The sequence below is a fragment of the Nerophis lumbriciformis genome, linkage group LG24, assembly GCF_033978685.3.
Source record: "Nerophis lumbriciformis linkage group LG24, RoL_Nlum_v2.1, whole genome shotgun sequence".
In the NCBI taxonomy this organism is placed as follows: Eukaryota; Metazoa; Chordata; class Actinopteri; order Syngnathiformes; family Syngnathidae; genus Nerophis; species Nerophis lumbriciformis.
The window spans coordinates 36,750,373-36,769,154 of NC_084571.2; the positions used below are offsets into that span (position 1 = coordinate 36,750,373).

Consider the following 18,782-nt stretch of genomic DNA (forward strand, 5'->3'; position numbering starts at 1 on the left):
ATTTCGTTTTGCATATTCCTTTCCCTTTTGTTCATTTTTGGTTTAAGCAAAACATACCTTTTTTACCTGCACGCTGCCTCCCGCTGTGGTCTGCGTATTGGGATCACAACAAACCATCCTCGTCTCACCCGACACATTCCGACTTTTGCAAAGCAATTAACTACCAGCTGCCACCTACTGGCGTGGAGTATTACGTGGTTACCCCTGCTGAGTTTTTACACAGCACTAGTGTGCCGCGGCACAGTGGTTGAAAAACACTGCTCTATAAGCACAGAAGTGCTTTGCTGTTTTTAAGAAATCCACCTTAGCTAGTAAAAGATATTAGGTACAAGAAGTACTCTGTTATGGAATGTTCTTTTTTTAAGCTGCCTAAAAAAATAGATGTGTTGTAGAATCAGTATCGATTTTATGATTACTGTTCAAAACTTCCTTAAAATGTAGTACAGGCCAAAAGTTTGGACACACCTTCTCTTTTTCTTTATTTTCATGACTATCTACATTGTAGATTGTCACATCAAAACTATGAATGAACACATGTGGAGTTATGTACTTAACAAACAAAGGTGAAATAACTGAAAACATGTTCTATGTTCTGGTTTCTTCAAAATAGCCACCGTCTGCTCTGATTACTGCTTTGCACACTCTTGGCATTCTCTCCATGGGCTTCAAGAGGTAGTCACCTGAAATGGTTTTCATCAATGAGCTTCAAGTGCAAAAAAAAAGTCATCAGAGCAAAGGGTGGCTATTTTGAAGAAATTAGAATATAAAAACGTGTTTTCAGTCATTTCACCGTATTTTTCGGAGTATAAGTCGCACCCCCGGCCAAACTATGAAAAAAACTGTGATTTATAGTCCGAAAAATACGGTACGTAACTCCACATGTGTTCATTCGTAGTTTTGATGCCTTCAGTGACAATCTACAATGTTATTTATGTTTATAAAATGATATAAAACGCACGGTGGGCCAGATTGAAAACCTTAATGTTTTGCCCAATTTTGCCCAGGTCTGTCTTAAAGTAAAAAAAAGTTAAAGTAGCAATGATAGTCACACACACACTAGGTGTGGTGAAATTATCTTCTGCATTTGACCCATCCCCTTGTTCCACCCCACTGGGAGGTGAGGGGAGCAGTGAGCAGCAGCGGCGGCGGCGCCTGTGACTAATTTTTGGTGATTTAACCCCCAATTCCAACCCTTGATGCTGAGTGCCAAGCAGGGAGGTAATGGGTCACATTTGTATAGTCTTTGGCCGGGGTTCGAACTCACGACCTACCCATCTCAGGGCGGTCGCAATGTCTGATAGAGTTCTAAAAAAATTATGACGGACCACCTCGAAAAAACGGAATGGAATTTTACAGTTTTTTACTGAATGGGACACCCAAAATGTACATGAAAATAAAGAAAGTGGGATTTACAATATTAACTATGAACTATAAAACACTGAATATTAACAACATATGAACATCGCTCCTCTTTTATGTGGGATTTACAATATTAACTATGAACAATAAAACACTGAATATTAACAACTTATGATCATCGCCCCTCTTTTACGTGGGATTTACAATATTAACTATGAACAATAAAACACTGAATATTAACAACATATGAACATCGCCCCTCTTTTACGTGGGATTTACAATATTAACTATGAACAATAAAACACTGAATATGAACAACATATGATCATCGCTCCGCTTTTACGTGGGCTTTACAATATTAACTATGAACAATAAAACACTGAATATTAACAACACATGAACAGCGCTCCTCTTTTACGTGGGATATACAATATTAACTATGAACAATAAAACACTGAATATCAACAACATGTGAACATTGCCCCTCTTTTACGTGGGATTTACAATATTAACTATGAACAATAAAACACTGAATATTAACAACATATGAACATTGCCCCTCTTTTACGTGGGATTTACATCATTAACTATGAACAATAAAACACTGAATATCAACAACATATGAACATCGCTCCTCATACGTGAGATTTACAATATTAACTATGAACAATAAAACACTGAATATTAACAACATATGAACATCGCTCCTCTTTTACGTGGGATATACAACATTAACTATGAACAATAAAACACTGAATATTAACAACATATGAACATCGCTCTTCTTACGTGGGATTTACAACATTAACTATGAACAATAATAATAACAACATATGAACATTGCCCCTCTTTTACATGGGATTTACAATATTAACTATGAACAATAAAACACTGAATATCAACAACATATGAACATCGCCCCTCTTTAACGTGGGATTTACAATATTATATATGAACTATAAAACAGGGAATATTAACAACATATGAACATCGCTCCTCTTTTATGTGGGATTTACAATGTTAACTATGAACAATAAAACACCGAATATCAACAACATATGAACATCACTCCTCTTTTACGTGGGATTTACAATATTAACTATGAACAATAAAACACTGAATATTAACAACATATGAACATCGCACCTGTTTTACGTGGGATTTACAATATTAACTATGAACAATAAAACACTGAATATCAGCAACATATGAATATTGCCCCTCTTTTATGCGGGATTTACAATATTAACTATGAACAATAAAACACTGAATATCAACAACATATTAACATCGCCCCTCTTTTACGTGGGATTTACAATATTAACTATGAACAATAAAACACTGAATATTAACAACATATTAACATCGCCCCTCTTTTACGTGGGATTTACAATATTAACTATGAACAATAAAACACTGAATATTAACAACATATGAACATCACTCTTCTTACGTGGGATTTACAACATTAATTATGAACAATAAAACACTGAATATTAACAACATATGAACATCGCCCCTCTTTAACATGGGATTACAATATTAACTATGAACTATAAAACAGGGAATAATTACAACATATAAACATTGCTCCTCTTTTACGTGGGATTTACAATATTAACTATGAACAATAAAACACTGAAAATCAACAACATATGATCATCGCCCCTCTTTTACGTGGGATTTACAATATTAACTATGAACAATAAAACACTGAATATTAACAACATATGAACTCTTTTACTTCTCAGACCAGCTCCTTGATAGTAAAACACAACAACAATGTAACAAACAGCAAAATATGAATGCAAAGTGTAATAAACACCTACAATATGATATATTATCACGTTTATGCAGACATTTGTGTGAAAACAAACCCCGCCCACTCTGTTTTGTTCCTTGTCAATTACCGTAATAGCTCCTATAACACTCAAAAGTGCAGATTTCAACCATTGAAATACTTTCTATGGTTCAAGACTTACGGTCATTTAAAAACAGCACTGCATGTCATAATGGTGGCCACAGTTTTGATGTTAAAGGTCTAAAAAAAAATATGTAGAACGTCCAGCGGGCCGGATTGTTTTGCCCAGGTCTGTCTTAGTGCATGCTACGGTCTCCATGACGTCGCAGATGCCCGTAGTCTCCACTTTAATGAAGAGATGTCAAGTTTGAAAGCTTGACATCTCACCTCCAAAGTCAACAGGGAGGAGGGTGTCCCTGAACCTCCAGCTTGTACATGTCCCCAACTTTGTCCCCCTCCCTCTTTTCAGCAGCGGCTCAAGGGCCCGGGCACCGCGGGTCCATTAGACACGCCACTAAACCGGAGCGGGCGGTCCGCACACAATGGGGCGGCGATAAAAGGGGGTCTTTGTGCGTGGAGAAGTCACTTGAAAGAGAAGTGACAAGGCTCCTTTTATCACGTAGAAGCGGCCTTTTCTCATGATAATCCGACCAGGAGACGGAGCCTGATCCCCGACCCAGGAAAGGGACATCAGTACAGTGAGCTTTTGCGGTTAAAGTGGGACCCCCAAAAAGAGTCAACACGGACCGTCAACACACCGACTGCTCAGTGGCCTTGTGGTGAGAGGGTCCGCAAGGGACGGTGTGGCGCTGTTGGGAGAGTGGACGTGCCAGCAACCTGAGGGTTCCTGGTTCGATCCCCAGCTTCTACCAACCTCGTCACGTCCGTTGTGTCCTTGAGCAAGACACTTCACCCTTGCTCCTGATGGGTGGTGGTTAGGGCCTTGCATGGCAGCTCCCTCCATCAGTGTGTGAATGTGTGTGTGAATGTGGAAATAGTGTCAAAGCGCTTTACCATTTACCATCCATATGTTGTTAATATTCAGTGTTTTATTGTCCATAGTTAATATTGTAAATCCCATGTAAAAGAGGGGCGACGTTCATATGTTGTTAATATTCAGTGTTGTATTGTTCATAGCTAATATTGTAAATCCCATGTAAAAGGAGCGATGTTCATATATTGTTAATATTCAGTGTTTTATTGTTCATAGTTAATATTGTAAATCCCACGTTAAAGAGGGGCGATGTTCATATGTTGTTAATATTCAGTGTTTTATTGTTCATAGTTAATATTGTAAATCCCACGTTAAAGAGGGGCGATGTTCATATGTTGGTAATATTCAGTGTTTTATTGTTCATAGTTAATATTGTAAAGCCCACATAAAAGAGGAGCGATGTTCATATGTTGTTAATATTCAGTGTTTTATTGTTCATAGTAAATATTGTAAATCCCACGTAAAAGAGGGGCGATGTTTGGAGACGGCGTGGTGTGGTTGGGAGAGTGGCTGTGCCAGCAACCTGAGGGTTCCTGGTTCAATCCCCACCTTCTACCAACCTCGTCACACCCGTTGTGTCCTTGAGCAAGACACTTCACCCTTGCATGGCAGCTCCCACCATCAGAGTGTGAATGGGTGAATGTGACTTTGAGTACCTTGAAGGTAGAACAGCGTTATACAAGTATAACCCATTTACCATTCATATTTTGTTTATATTCAGTGTTTTATCGTTCATAGTTAATGTTGTAAATCCCAATTTCTTTATTTTCATGTACATTTTGGGTGTCCCATTCAGTAAAAAAACTGTAAAATTAAATTCTGTTTTTTTTTAAAGTGGTCTGTCATAACTTTTATTAGAACTCAATCAGTAGGTCGTGAGTTCAAACCCCGGCCGAGTCATACCAAAGACTATAAAAATGGGACCCATTACTCAGCATCAAGAGTTGGAATCACCAAAAAAGACTCGATGTTCATATGTCGTTAATATTCAGTGTTTTATTGTTCATAGTTAATATTGTAAATCCCACGGAAAAGAGGAGCATTGTTCATATGTTGTTAATATTCACTATTTTATTGTTTATAGTTAATATTGTAAATCCCACGTAAAAGATGGGCGATGTTCATAAGTTGTTAATATTCAGTGTTTTATTGTTCATAGTTAATATTGTAAATACCATGAAAAAGAGGGGCGATGTTCATATGTTGTTAATATTCAGTGTTTTATTGTTCATAGTAATATTGTAAATCCCACGTAGAAAAAGAGCGACGTTCATATGTTGTTAATATTCAGTGTTTTACTGTTCATAGTTAATATTGTAAATCCCACGTAAAAGAGGGGCGATGTTCATATGTTGTTAATATTCAGTGTTTTATTGTTCATAGTTAATATTGTAAATCCCACGTAAAAGAGGGGCGATGTTCATATGTTGTTAATATTCAGTGTTTTATCGTTCATAGTTAATATTGTAAATCCCACGTAAAAGAGGAGCGATGTTCATATGTCGTTAATATTCAGTGTTTTATTGTTCATAGTTAATATTGTAAATCCCACGTAAAAGAGGGGCGATGCTCAGAAGTTGTTGATATTCAGTGTTTTATTGTTCATAGTTAATATTGTAAATCCCACGTAAAAGAGGGGCGATGTTCATATGTTGTTAATATTCAGTGTTTTATTGTTCATAGTTAATATTGTAAATCCCGCGTAGAAAAAGAGCGATGTTCGTATGTTGTTAATATTCAGTGTTTTACTGTTCATAGTTAATATTGTAAATCCCACGTAAAAGAGGAGCAATGTTCATATGTCGTTAATATTCAGTGTTTTATTGTTCATAGTTAATATTGTAAATCCCATGTAAAAGAGGGGCGATGTTCATATGTCGTTAATATTCAGTGTTTTATTGTTCATAGTAAATATTGTAAATCCCATGTAAAAGAGGGGCGATGTTCATATGTTGTTAATATTCAGTGTTTTATTGTTCATAGTTAATATTGTAAATCCCAAGTAAAAGAGGAGCGATGTTCATATGTCGTTAATATTCAGTGTTTTATTGTTCATAGTTAATATTGTAAATCCCACGTAAAAGAGGGGCGATGCTCAGAAGTTGTTGATATTCAGTGTTTTATTGTTCATAGTTAATATTGTAAATCCCACGTAAAAGAGGGGCGATGTTCATATGTTGTTAATATTCAGTGTTTTATTGTTCATAGTTAATATTGTAAATCCCACGTAGAAAAAGAGTGATGTTCATATGTTGTTAATATTCACTGTTTTATTGTCCATAGTTAATATTGTAAATCCCACGTAAAAGAGCGATGTTCATATGTCGTTAATATTCAGTGTTTTATTGTTCATAGTTAATATTGTAAATCCCACGTAAAAGAGGAGCGATGTTCATATGTTGTTAATATTCAGTGTTTTATTGTTCATAGTTAATATTGTAAATCCTACGTAAAACAGGAGCGATGTTCATATGTCGTTAATATTCAGTGTTTTATTGTTCATAGTTAATATTGTAAATCCCACGTAAAAGAGGGGCGATGTTCATAAGTTGTTGATATTCAGTGTTTTATTGTTCATAGTTAATATTGTAAATCCCACGTGAAAGAGGGGCTATATTCATATGTCGTTGATATTCAGCGTTTTATTGTTCATAGTTAATATTGTAAATCCCACTTAAAAGAGGGGCGATGTTCATAAGTTGTTGATATTCAGTGTTTTATTGTTCATAGTTAATATTGTAAATCCCACGTAAAAGAGGGGCGATGTTCATATGTTGTTAATATTCAGTGTTTTATTGTTCATAATTAATATTGTAAATCCCACGTAAAAGAGGAGCGATGTTCATATGCCGTTTATATTCAGTGTTTTATTGTTCATAGTTATTTGTAAATACCACGTAAAAAGGAGCGATGTTCATATGTTGTTAAAATTCAGTGTTTTATTGTTCATAGTTAATATTGTTAATCCCACGTAAAAGAGGAGCGATGTTCATATGTCGTTAATATTCAGTGTTTTATTGTTCATTGTTAATATTGTAAATCCCACGTAAAAGAGGAGCGATGTTCATATGTTGTTAATATTCAGTGTTTTATTTTTCATAGTTAATATTGTAAATCCCAAGTAAAAGAGGGGCGATGTTCATAAGTTGTTGATATTCAGTGTGTTATTGTTCATAGTTAATATTGTAAATCCCACGTAAAAGAGGGGTGATGTTCATATGTTGTTAATATTCAGTGTTTTATTGTTCATAGTTAATAATGTAAATCCCACGTAAAAGAGGAGCGATGTTCATATGTCGTTAATATTCAGTGTTTTATTGTTCATAGTTAATATTTTAAATCCCACGTAAAAGAGGAGCGATCTTTATATGTTGTTAATATTCAGTGTTTTATTGTCCATAGTTAATATTGTAAATACCATGTAAAAGAGGGGCGATGTTCATATGTTGTTAATATTCAGTGTTTTATTGTTCATAGTTAATATTGTAAATCCCACGTAAAAGAGGAGCGATGTTCATATGTCGTTAATATTCAGTGTTTTATTGTTCATAGTTAATATTGTAAATCCCACGTAAAAGAGGGGCGATGTTCATATGTTGTTAATATTCAGTGTTTTATTGTTCATAGTTAAAATTGTAAATCCCACGTAAAAGAGGGGCGATGTTCATATGTTGTTAATATTCAGTGTTTTATTGTTCATAGTTAATATTGTAAATCCCACGTAAAAGAGGAGCGATGTTCATATGTCGTTAATATTCAGTGTTTTATTGTTCATAGTTAATATTGTAAATCCCACGTAAAAGAGGGGCGATGTTCATATGTTGTTAATATTCAGTGTTTTATTGTTCATAGTTAATATTGTAAATCCCACGTAAAAGAGGGGCGATGTTCATATGTTGTTAATATTCAGTGTTTTATTGTTCATAGTTAATAATGTAAATCCCACGTAAAAGAGGGGCGATGTTCATAAGTTGTTGATATTCAGTGTTTTATTGTTCATAGTTAATATTGTAAATCCCACGTAAAAGAGGAGCGATGTTCATATGCCGTTTATATTCAGTGTTTTATTGTTCATAGTTAATATTGTAAATCCCACGTAAAAAGGAGCGATGTTCCAATGTTGTTAAAATTCAGTGTTTTATTGTTCATAGTTAATATTGTTAATCCCACGTAAAAGAGGAGCGATGTTCATATGTCGTTAATTTTCAGTGTTTTATTGTTCATGGTTAATATTGTAAATCCCACGTAAAAGAGGAGCGATGTTCATATGTTGTTAATATTCAGTGTTTTATTGTTCATAGTTAATATTGTAAATCCCACGTAAAAGAGCGATGTTCATATGTCGTTAATATTCAGTGTTTTTTTGTTCATGGTTAATATTGTAAATCCCACGTAAAAGAGGAGCGATGTTCATATGTTGTTAATATTCAGTGTTTTATAGTTCATAGTTAATATTGTAAATCCCACGTAAAAGAGCGATGTTCATATGTCGTTAATATTCAGTGTTTTATTGTTCATAGTTAATATTGTAAATCCCAAGTAAAAGAGGGGCGATGTTCATAAGTTGTTGATATTCAGTGTGTTATTGTTCATAGTTAATATTGTAACTCCCACGTAGAAAAAGAGCGATGTCCATATGTTTTCAATATTCAGTGTTTTACTGTTCATAGTTAATATTAGTAATCCCACGTAAAAGAGGAGTGACGTTCATATGTCGTTAATATTCAGTGTTTTATTGTTCATAGTTAATATTGTAAATCCCACGTAAAAGAGGAGCGATGTTCATATGTCGTTAATATTCAGTGTTTTATTGTTCATAATTAATATTGTAAATCCCATGTAAAAGAGGGGCGATGTTCATATGTCGTTTATATTCAGTGTTTTATTGTTCATAGTTAATATTGTAAATCCCACGTAAAAGAGGAGCGATCTTCATATGTCGTTAATATTCAGTGTTTTATCGTTCATAGTTAATGTTGTAAATTCCAATTTCTTTATTTTCATGTACATTTTGGGTGTCCCATTCATTAAAAAAACTGTAAAATTAAATTAAGTTTTTTTAAAGTGGTCTGTCATAACTTTTATTAGAACTCTATCAGTAGGTCGTGAGTTCAAACCCCGGCCGAGTCATACCAAAGACTATAAAAATGGGACCCATTACCTCCCTGCTTGGCACTCAGCATCAAGAGTTGGAATCACCAAAAAAGACTCGATGTTCATATGTCGTTAATATTCAGTGTTTTATTGTTCATAGTTAATATTGTAAATCCCACGTAAAAGAGGAGCATTGTTCATATGTTGTTAATATTCACTATTTTATTGTTTATAGTTAATATTGTAAATCCCACGTAAAAGATGGGCGATGTTCATAAGTTGTTAATATTCAGTGTTTTATTGTTCATAGTTAATATTGTAAATACCATGTAAAAGAGGGGCGATGTTCATATGTTGTTAATATTCAGTGTTTTATTGTTCATAGTTAATATTGTAAATCCCACGTAGAAAAAGAGCGACGTTCATATGTTGTTAATATTCAGTGTTTTACTGTTCATAGTTAATATTGTAAATCCCACGTAAAAGAGGGGCGATGTTCATATGTCGTTAATATTCAGTGTTTTATTGTTCATAGTTAATATTGTATATCCCACGTAAAAGAGGAGCGATGTTCATATGTCGTTAATATTCAGTGTTTTATTGTTCATAGTTAATATTGTAAAGCCCACGTAAAAGAGGGGCGATGTCCATATGTCGTTAATATGCAGTGTTTTATTGTTCATAGTTAATATTGTAAATCCCACGTAAAAGAGGGGCGATGTTCATAAGATGTTGATATTCAGTGTTTTATTGTTCATAGTTAATATTGTAAATCCCACGTAAAAGAGGAGCGACGTTCATATGTCGTTAATATTCAGTGTTTTATTGTTCATAGTTAATATTGTAAATCCCACTTAAAAGAGGAGCGATGTTCATATGTCGTTAATATTCAGTGTTTTATTGTTCATAGTTAATATTGTAAATCCCACGTAAAAGAAGAGCGACGTTCATATGTTGTTAATTTTCACTGTTTTATTGTTCATAGTTAATATTGTAAATCCCATGTAAAAGAGGAGCGATGTTCATATGTCGTTAATATTCAGTGTTTTATTGTTCATAGTTAATATTGTAAATCCTACGTAAAAGAGGGGCGATGTTCATAAGTTGTTGATATTCAGTGTTTTATTGTTCATAGTTAATATTATAAATCCCACGTAAAAGAGGGGCGATGTTCATATGTTGTTAATATTCAGTGTTTTATTGTTCATAGTTAATATTGTAAATCCCACGTAAAAGAGGGGCGATGTTCATAAGTTGTTGATATTCAGTGTTTTATTGTTCATAGTTAATATTGTAAATCCCACGTTAAAGAGGGGCGATGTTTATATGTTGTTAATATTCCGTTTTTTATTGATCATAGTTAATATTGTAAATCCCACGTAAAAGAGGAGCGATGTTCATATGTCGTTAATATTCAGTGTTTTATTGTTCATAGTTAATATTGTAAATTCCACGTAAAAGAGGAGCGATGTTCATATGTCGTTAATATTCAGTGTTTTATTGTTCATAGTTAATATTGTAAATCCCACGTAAAAGAGGGGCGATGTTCATATGTCGTTAATATTCAGTGTTTTATTGTTCATAGTTAATATTGTAAATCCCACGTAGAAAAAGAGCGATGTTCATATGTTGTTAATATTCAGTGTTTTACTGTTCATAGTTAATATTGTAAATCCCATGTAAAAGAGGAGCGATGTTCATATGTCGTTAATATTCAGTGTTTTATTGTTCATAGTTAATATTGTAAATCCCACTTAAAAGAGGAGCGATGTTCATATGTCGTTAATATTCAGTGTTTTATTGTTCATAGTTAATATTGTAAATCCCACGTAAAATAAGAGCGACGTTCATATGTTGTTAATTTTCACTGTTTTATTGTTCATAGTTAATATTGTAAATCCCACGTAAAAGAGGAACGATGTTCATATGTTGTTAATATTCAGTGTTTTATTGTTCATAGTTAATATTATACATCCCACGTAAAAGAGGGGCGATGTTCATAAGTTGTTGATATTCAGTGTTTTATTGTTCATAGTTAATATTGTAAATCCCACGTAAAAGCGCTGCTGCTCACTGCTCCCCTCACCTCCCAGGGGGTGAACAAGGGGATGGGTCAAATGCAGAGAATAATTACACCACACCTAGTGTGTGTGTGACAATCATTGCTACTTTAACTTTTTGAACTTTAGCTGAGAAAAAGGGGGAAATATCGAAAAGTTTACCATGGTAACGCTTCTTCTCATCCTTGGCCAGAGTGACGGCGATTCGCAGGCCGATGCCGGAGGAGCAGCCGGTGATCAGCACCACTTTCTGCCCGCCGTCCGCCATGATGAGTGCGGGCTGGGAAGCCTCGGCTCCTCCGGACGTCTCCGCTGCTTCAGCTGCGGGGCTAAAAGCGGATCACCGCGGCGGCCATGTGAGCGTCTTTATGCGGTCACATGCTCCCTCCTGAGCACCCCACTCCCCTTTATAGACACTTTTTTTTTTTTTTTTAAATGGAGTTAAGTCCTCGGAGGGGAAAGTAGCGCGTGGCCATTTCCACGCAACGTGACACTTTGAACACTCATGTTGTTGTTTTGGATCCCACACTTCCGGTTTACTACACGTCCACTTTCGTAAGCCGCTTATCTTTTAAGTTGTCTTTCATGGAAATACGCGTCGTAAAGATGTTTGTAAACGGCGGGGAAAACACGTTAAAATGTTAAAATATATCATATTTACACTTAGTAACTTGTACTAACATGATGCCTTGGCGTGTGCTGCCATCTTCTGGTGAGCAAGTGTAGCACACGCCATTGTGTTCTGTCAATAATTCAATCCAGGTAGACTTAGACTTCCTTTTATTGCGTGAATGCTCCAAAACATTCACACATATGGTTTTCTACACCAAAATTAATCTATTTATTATTGTGTGAATGCTCCAAAGCATTCACACATATGGTTTTTTACACCAAAATTCATCTATTTATTATTGTGTGAATGCTTTGGAGCATTCACACATATGGTTTTCCACACCAAAATTCATCTATTTATTATTATTATTGCGTGAATGCTCCTAAGCATTCAAACATATGGTTTTCTACACCAAAATTAATGTATTTATGATTGTGTGAATGCTCCAAAGCATTCACACATATTGTTTTCTACACCAAAATGTATCTATTTATTCTTCTTATTGCGTGAATGCTCCTAAGCATTCAAGCATATGGTTTTCTACACCAAAATGTATGTATTTATAATTGTGTGAATGCTTTGGAGCATTCACACATATTGTTTTCTACACCAAAATGTATCTATTTATTAGTATTATTGTGTGAATGCTCCAAAGCATTCACACATATGGTTTTCTTCACCAAAATTCATCTATTTATTATTGTGTGAATGCTCCAAAGGATTCACTCATATGATTTTTTACACCAAAATTCATCTATTTATTCTTATTATTGCGTGAATGCTCCAAAGCATTCACACATATGGTTTTCTTCACCAAAATTCATCTATTTATTATTGTGTGAATGCTCCAAAGCATTCACACATATAATTTTCTACACCAAAATTCATATATTTATTATTATTATTGTGTGAATGCTTTGCAGCATTCACACACATGTTGGTTTTCTACAACAAAATTATTCTATTTATTCTTATTATTGTGTGAATGCTCCAAAGCATTCACACACATGTTATTGTGTGAATGCTCTAAGGCATTCACACATGGTTTTATATACCAAAATATATCTACTTATTATTATTGAACTTATCGTGTTAAAGCTCCAAAGCATTCACATATATAGTTTTCCACAACAAAATTATTCTATTTATTCTTATTATTGTGTGAATGCTCCAAAGCATTCACACATATGTTTTTTTTTACACCAAAATGTATCTATTTATTGTGTGAATTCTCCAAAGAATTCACACATGTTATTGTGTGAATGCTCGAAAACATTCACACATATTGTTTTCTACACCAAAATGCATCTATTTATTATTGTGTGAATGCTCCAAAGCATTCACACATATGGTTTTCTACACCAAAATTAATCTATTCATTATTGTGTGAATGCTCCAAAAAATTCACACATATGATTTTCTACACCAAAATTCATCTATTTATTATTATTATTGTGTGTATGCTCCAAATCATTCACACATATGGTTTTCTACACCAAAATTCATAAATTGATTCTTATTATTGTGTGAACGCTCCAAAGCATTCACACATGATTTTCTACACCAAAATTCATAAATGTATTATTATTATAGTGTGAATGCTCCAAAGCATTCACACATATGGTTTTCTACACCAAAATTAATGTATTTATTCTTATTATTGCGTGAATGCTATGTTTTTCTACATCAAAATTAATCTATTTATTGAGTGAATGCTCCAAAACATTCACACATGGTTTTCTACACCAAAATGTATCTTTGTATTATTATTATTGTGTGAATGCTCCAAAGCATTCACACATATGGTTTTCTACACCAAAATTAATATATTTATTCTTATTATTGCGTGAATGCTATGGTTTTCTACACCAAATTTAATCTATTTTTTATTGTGTGAATGCTCCAAAGCATTCACACATATGGTTTTCTACATCAAAATTCATCTATGTATTGAGTGAATGCTCCAAAGCATTCACACATATGGTTTTCTACATCAAGATTCATTTATTTATTGAGTGAATGCTCCAAAGCATTCACACATGGTTTTCTACACTAAAATGTATCTTTGTATTATTATTATTGTGTGAATGCTCCAAAGCATTCACACATATGGTTTTCTACACCAAAATTATTGTATTTATTCTTATTATTGCGTGAATGCTATGGTTTTCTACACCAAATTTAATCTATTTTTTATTGTGTGAATGCTCCAAAGCATTCACACATATGGTTTTCTACATCAAAATTCATCTATGTATTGAGTGAATGCTCCAAAGCATTCACACATATGGTTTTCTACATCAAGATTCATTTATTTATTGAGTGAATGCTCCAAAGCATTCACACATGGTTTTCTACACTAAAATGTATCTTTGTATTATTATTATTGTGTGAATGCTATGGTTTTCTACACCAAATTTAATCTATTTATTATTGTGTGAATGCTCCAAAGCATATGGTTTTCTACACCAAAATGTATCTTTGTATTATTATTATTGTGTGAATGCTCCAAAGCATTCACACATATGGTTTTCTACACCAAAATTATTGTATTTATTCTTATTATTGCGTGAATGCTATGGTTTTTTACACCAAATTTAATCTATTTACTATTGTGTGAATGCTCCAAAGCATTCACACATATGGTTTTCTACATCAAAATTAATCTATTTATTGAGTAAATGCTCCAAAGCATTTACACATGGTTTTCTATACCAAAATGTATCTTTGTATTATTATTATTGTGTGAATGCTCCAAAGAATTCATACATATGGTTTTCTACACCACAATTAATGTATTTATTCTTCTTATTGCGTGAATGCTATGTTTTTCTACACCAAATTTAATCTATTTATTATTGTGTGAATGCTCCAAAACATTCACACATGGTTTTCTACATCAAAATGTATCTATGTATTATTATTATTGTGTGAATTCTCCAAAGCATTCACACATATGGTTTTCTACATCATAATGCATCTATTTATTGAGTGAATGCTCCAAAGCATTCACACATGGTTTTCTAGACCAAAATGCATCTATGTATTATTATTATTGTGTGAATGCTCCAAAGCATTCACACACATGGTTTTCTACACCAAAATTAATGTATGTATTCTTATTATTGCGTGAATGCTATGGTTTTCTACACCAAATTTAATCTATTTATTATTGTGTGATTGCTCCAAAGCATTCACACATATGGTTTTCTACACCAAAAATGTATCTATGTATTATTATTATTGTGTGAATGCTCCAAAGCATTCACACATATGGTTTTCTACATCAAAATTCATCTATTTATTGAGTGAATGCTCCAAAGCATTCACACATGGTTTTCTACACCAAAATGTATCTTTGTATTATTATTATTGTGTGAATGCTCCAAAGATTTCATACATATGGTTTTCTACACCAAAATTAATGTATTTATTCTTACTATTGCGTGAATGCTATGGTTTTCTACACCAAATTTAATCTATTTATTATTGTGTGAATGCTCCAAAGCATTCACACATATGGTTTTCGACACCAGAAATGTATCTATGTATTATTATTATTGCGTGAATGCTCCAAAGCATTCACACATATGGTTTTCTACATCAAAATTCATCTATTTATTGAGTGAATGCTCCAAAGCATTCACACATAGTTTTCTACACCAAAATGTATCGTTGCATTATTATTATTGTGTGAATGCTCCAAAGCATTCACACATATGGTTTTCTACACCAAAATTAATGTATTTATTCTTATTATTGCGTGAATGCTATGTTTTTCTACACCAAATTTAATCTATTTATTATTGTGTGAATGCTCCAAAACATTCACACATGGTTTTCTACACCAAAATGTATCTATGTATTATTATTATTGTGTGAATGCTCCAAAGCATTCACACATATGGTTTTCTACACCAAAATTATTGTATTTATTCTTATTATTGCGTGAATGCTATGGTTTTCTACACCAAATTTAATCTATTTATTATTGTGTGAATGCTCCAAAGCATTCACACATATGGTTTTCTACACCAAAATGTATCTATGTATTATTATTATTGTGTGAATGCTCCAAAGCATTCACACATATGGTTTTCTACATCAAAATTCATCTATTTATTGAGTGAATGCTCCAATGCATTCACACATGGTTTTTTACACCAAAATGTATCTTTGTATTATTATTATTGTGTGAATGCTCCAAAGCATTCATTCACACATATGGTTTTCTACACCAAAATTAATGTATTTATTCTTATTATTGCGTGAATGCTATGGTTTTCTACACCAAATGTAATCTATTTATTATTGTGTGAATGCTCCAAAGCATTTACACATGGTTTTCTAGACCAAAATATATCTTTGTATTATTATTATTGTGTGAATGCTCCAAAGCATTCACACATATGGTTTTCTACACCAAAATTAATCTATTTATTCTTATTATTGCGTGAATGCTATGGTTTTTTACACCAAATGTAATCTATTTATTATTGTGTGAATGCTCCAAAGCATTCACACATATGGATTTCTACATAAAAATTAATCTATTTATTGAGTGAATGCTCCAAAACTTTCACACATGGTTTTCTACACCAAAATGTATCTATGTATTATTATTATTGTGTGAATGCTCCAAAGCGTTCACACATATGGTTTTCTACATCAAAATGTATCTTTGTATTATTATTATTGTGTGAATGCTCCAAAGCATTCACACACATGGTTTTCTACATCAAAATTAATGTATTTATTCTTATTATTGCGTGAATGCTATGGTTTTCTACACCAAATTTAATCTATTTATTATTGTGTAAATGCTCCAAAGCATTCACACATATGGTTTTCTACACCAAAAATGTATCTTTGTATTATTATTATTGTGTGAATGCTCCAAAGCATTCACACACATGGTTTTCTACACCAAAATTAATCTATTTATTCTTATTAGTGCGTGAATGCTATGGTTTTCTACACCAAATTTAATCTATTTATTATTGTGTGAATGCTCCAAAGCATTCACACATATGGTTTTCTACATCAAAATTCATCTATTTATTGAGTGAATGCTCCAATGCATTCACACATGGTTTTTTACACCAAAATGTATCTTTGTATTATTATTATTGTGTGAATGCTCCAAAGCATTCACACATATGGTTTTCTACACCAAAATTAATGTATTTATTCTTATTATTGCGTGAATGCTATGGTTTTCTACACCAAATGTAATCTATTTATTATTGTGTGAATGCTCCAAAGCATTTACACATGGTTTTCTAGATCAAAATATATCTTTGTATTATTATTATTGTGTGAATGCTCCAAACTATTCACACATGTGGTTTTCTACACCAAAATTAATCTATTTATTCTTATTATTGCGTGAATGCTATGGTTTTTTACACCAAATGTAATCTATTTCTTATTGTGGGAATGCTCCAAAGCATTCACACATATGGATTTCTACATAAAATTAATCTATTTATTGAGTGAATGCTCCAAAACTTTCACACATGGTTTTCTACACCAAAATGTATCTATGTATTATTATTATTGTGCGAATGCTCCAAAACATTCACACATATGGTTTTCTACATCAAAATGTATCTTTGTATTATTATTATTGTGTGAATGCTCCAACGCATTCACACATGGTTTTTTACACCAAAATGTATCTTTGTATTATTATTATTGTGTGAATGCTCCAAAGCATTCACACATATGGTTTTCTACACCAAAATTAATGTATTTATTCTTATTATTGCGTGAATGCTATGGTTTTCTACACCAAATGTAATCTATTTATTATTGTGTGAATGCTCCAAAGCATTTACACATGGTTTTCTAGATCAAAATATATCTTTGTATTATTATTATTGTGTGAATGCTCCAAACTATTCACACATATGGTTTTCTACACCAAAATTAATCTATTTATTCTTATTATTGCGTGAATGCTATGGTTTTTTTTACACCAAATGTAATCTATTTCTTATTGTGGGAATGCTCCAAAGCATTCACACATATGGATTTCTACATAAAAATTAATCTATTTATTGAGTGAATGCTCCAAAACTTTCACACATGGTTTTCTACACCAAAATGTATCTATGTATTATTATTATTGTGCGAATGCTCCAAAACATTCACACATATGGTTTTCTACATCAAAATGTATCTTTGTATTATTATTATTGTGTGAATGCTCCAAAGCATTCACATACATGGTTTTCTACACCAAAATGAATCTATTTATTCTTATTATTGCGTGAATGCTATGGTTTTCTACACCAAATTTAATCTATTTATTGAGTAAATGCTCCAAAGCATTCACACATGGTTTTCTACACCAAAATGTATCTTTGTATTATTATTATTGTGTGAATGCTCCAAAGCATTCACACACATGGTTTTCTACACCAAAATTAATCTATTTATTCTTATTATTGCGTGAATGCTATGGTTTTCTACACCAAATTTAATCTATTTATTATTGTGTAAATGCTCCAAAGCATTCACACATATGGTTTTCTACACCAAAAATGTATCTATGTATTATTATTATTGTGTGAATGCTCCAAAGCATTCATTCACACATATGGTTTTCTACACCAAAATTAATGTATTTATTCTTATTATTGCGTGAATGCTATGGTTTTCTACACCAAATGTAATCTATTTATTATTGTGTGAATGCTCCAAAGCATTTACACATGGTTTTGTACACCAAAATGTATCTTTGTATTATTATTATTGTGTGAATGCTCCAAAGCATTCACACACATGGTTTTCTACACCAAAATTAATCTAATTATTCTTATTATTGCGTGAATGCTATCGTTTTCTACACCAAAT

General features: G+C 32.8%; 1 protein-coding gene across 1 annotated transcript in view; it reads right to left on the reverse strand.

Annotated features, from left to right (window-relative positions):
• rdh8a (retinol dehydrogenase 8a) overlaps positions 1-11,735 on the reverse strand; it is a 40,827-nt gene extending 29,092 nt beyond the window's left edge. Inside the window, exon 1 of the mRNA XM_061982271.2 lies at positions 11,471-11,735. Coding sequence (XP_061838255.1) covers positions 11,471-11,576 — 106 coding nt within the window. The 5' untranslated portion in view covers positions 11,577-11,735. The remainder of the gene's footprint in view (positions 1-11,470) is intronic.
• Positions 11,736-18,782: the final 7,047 nt, after the last annotated feature.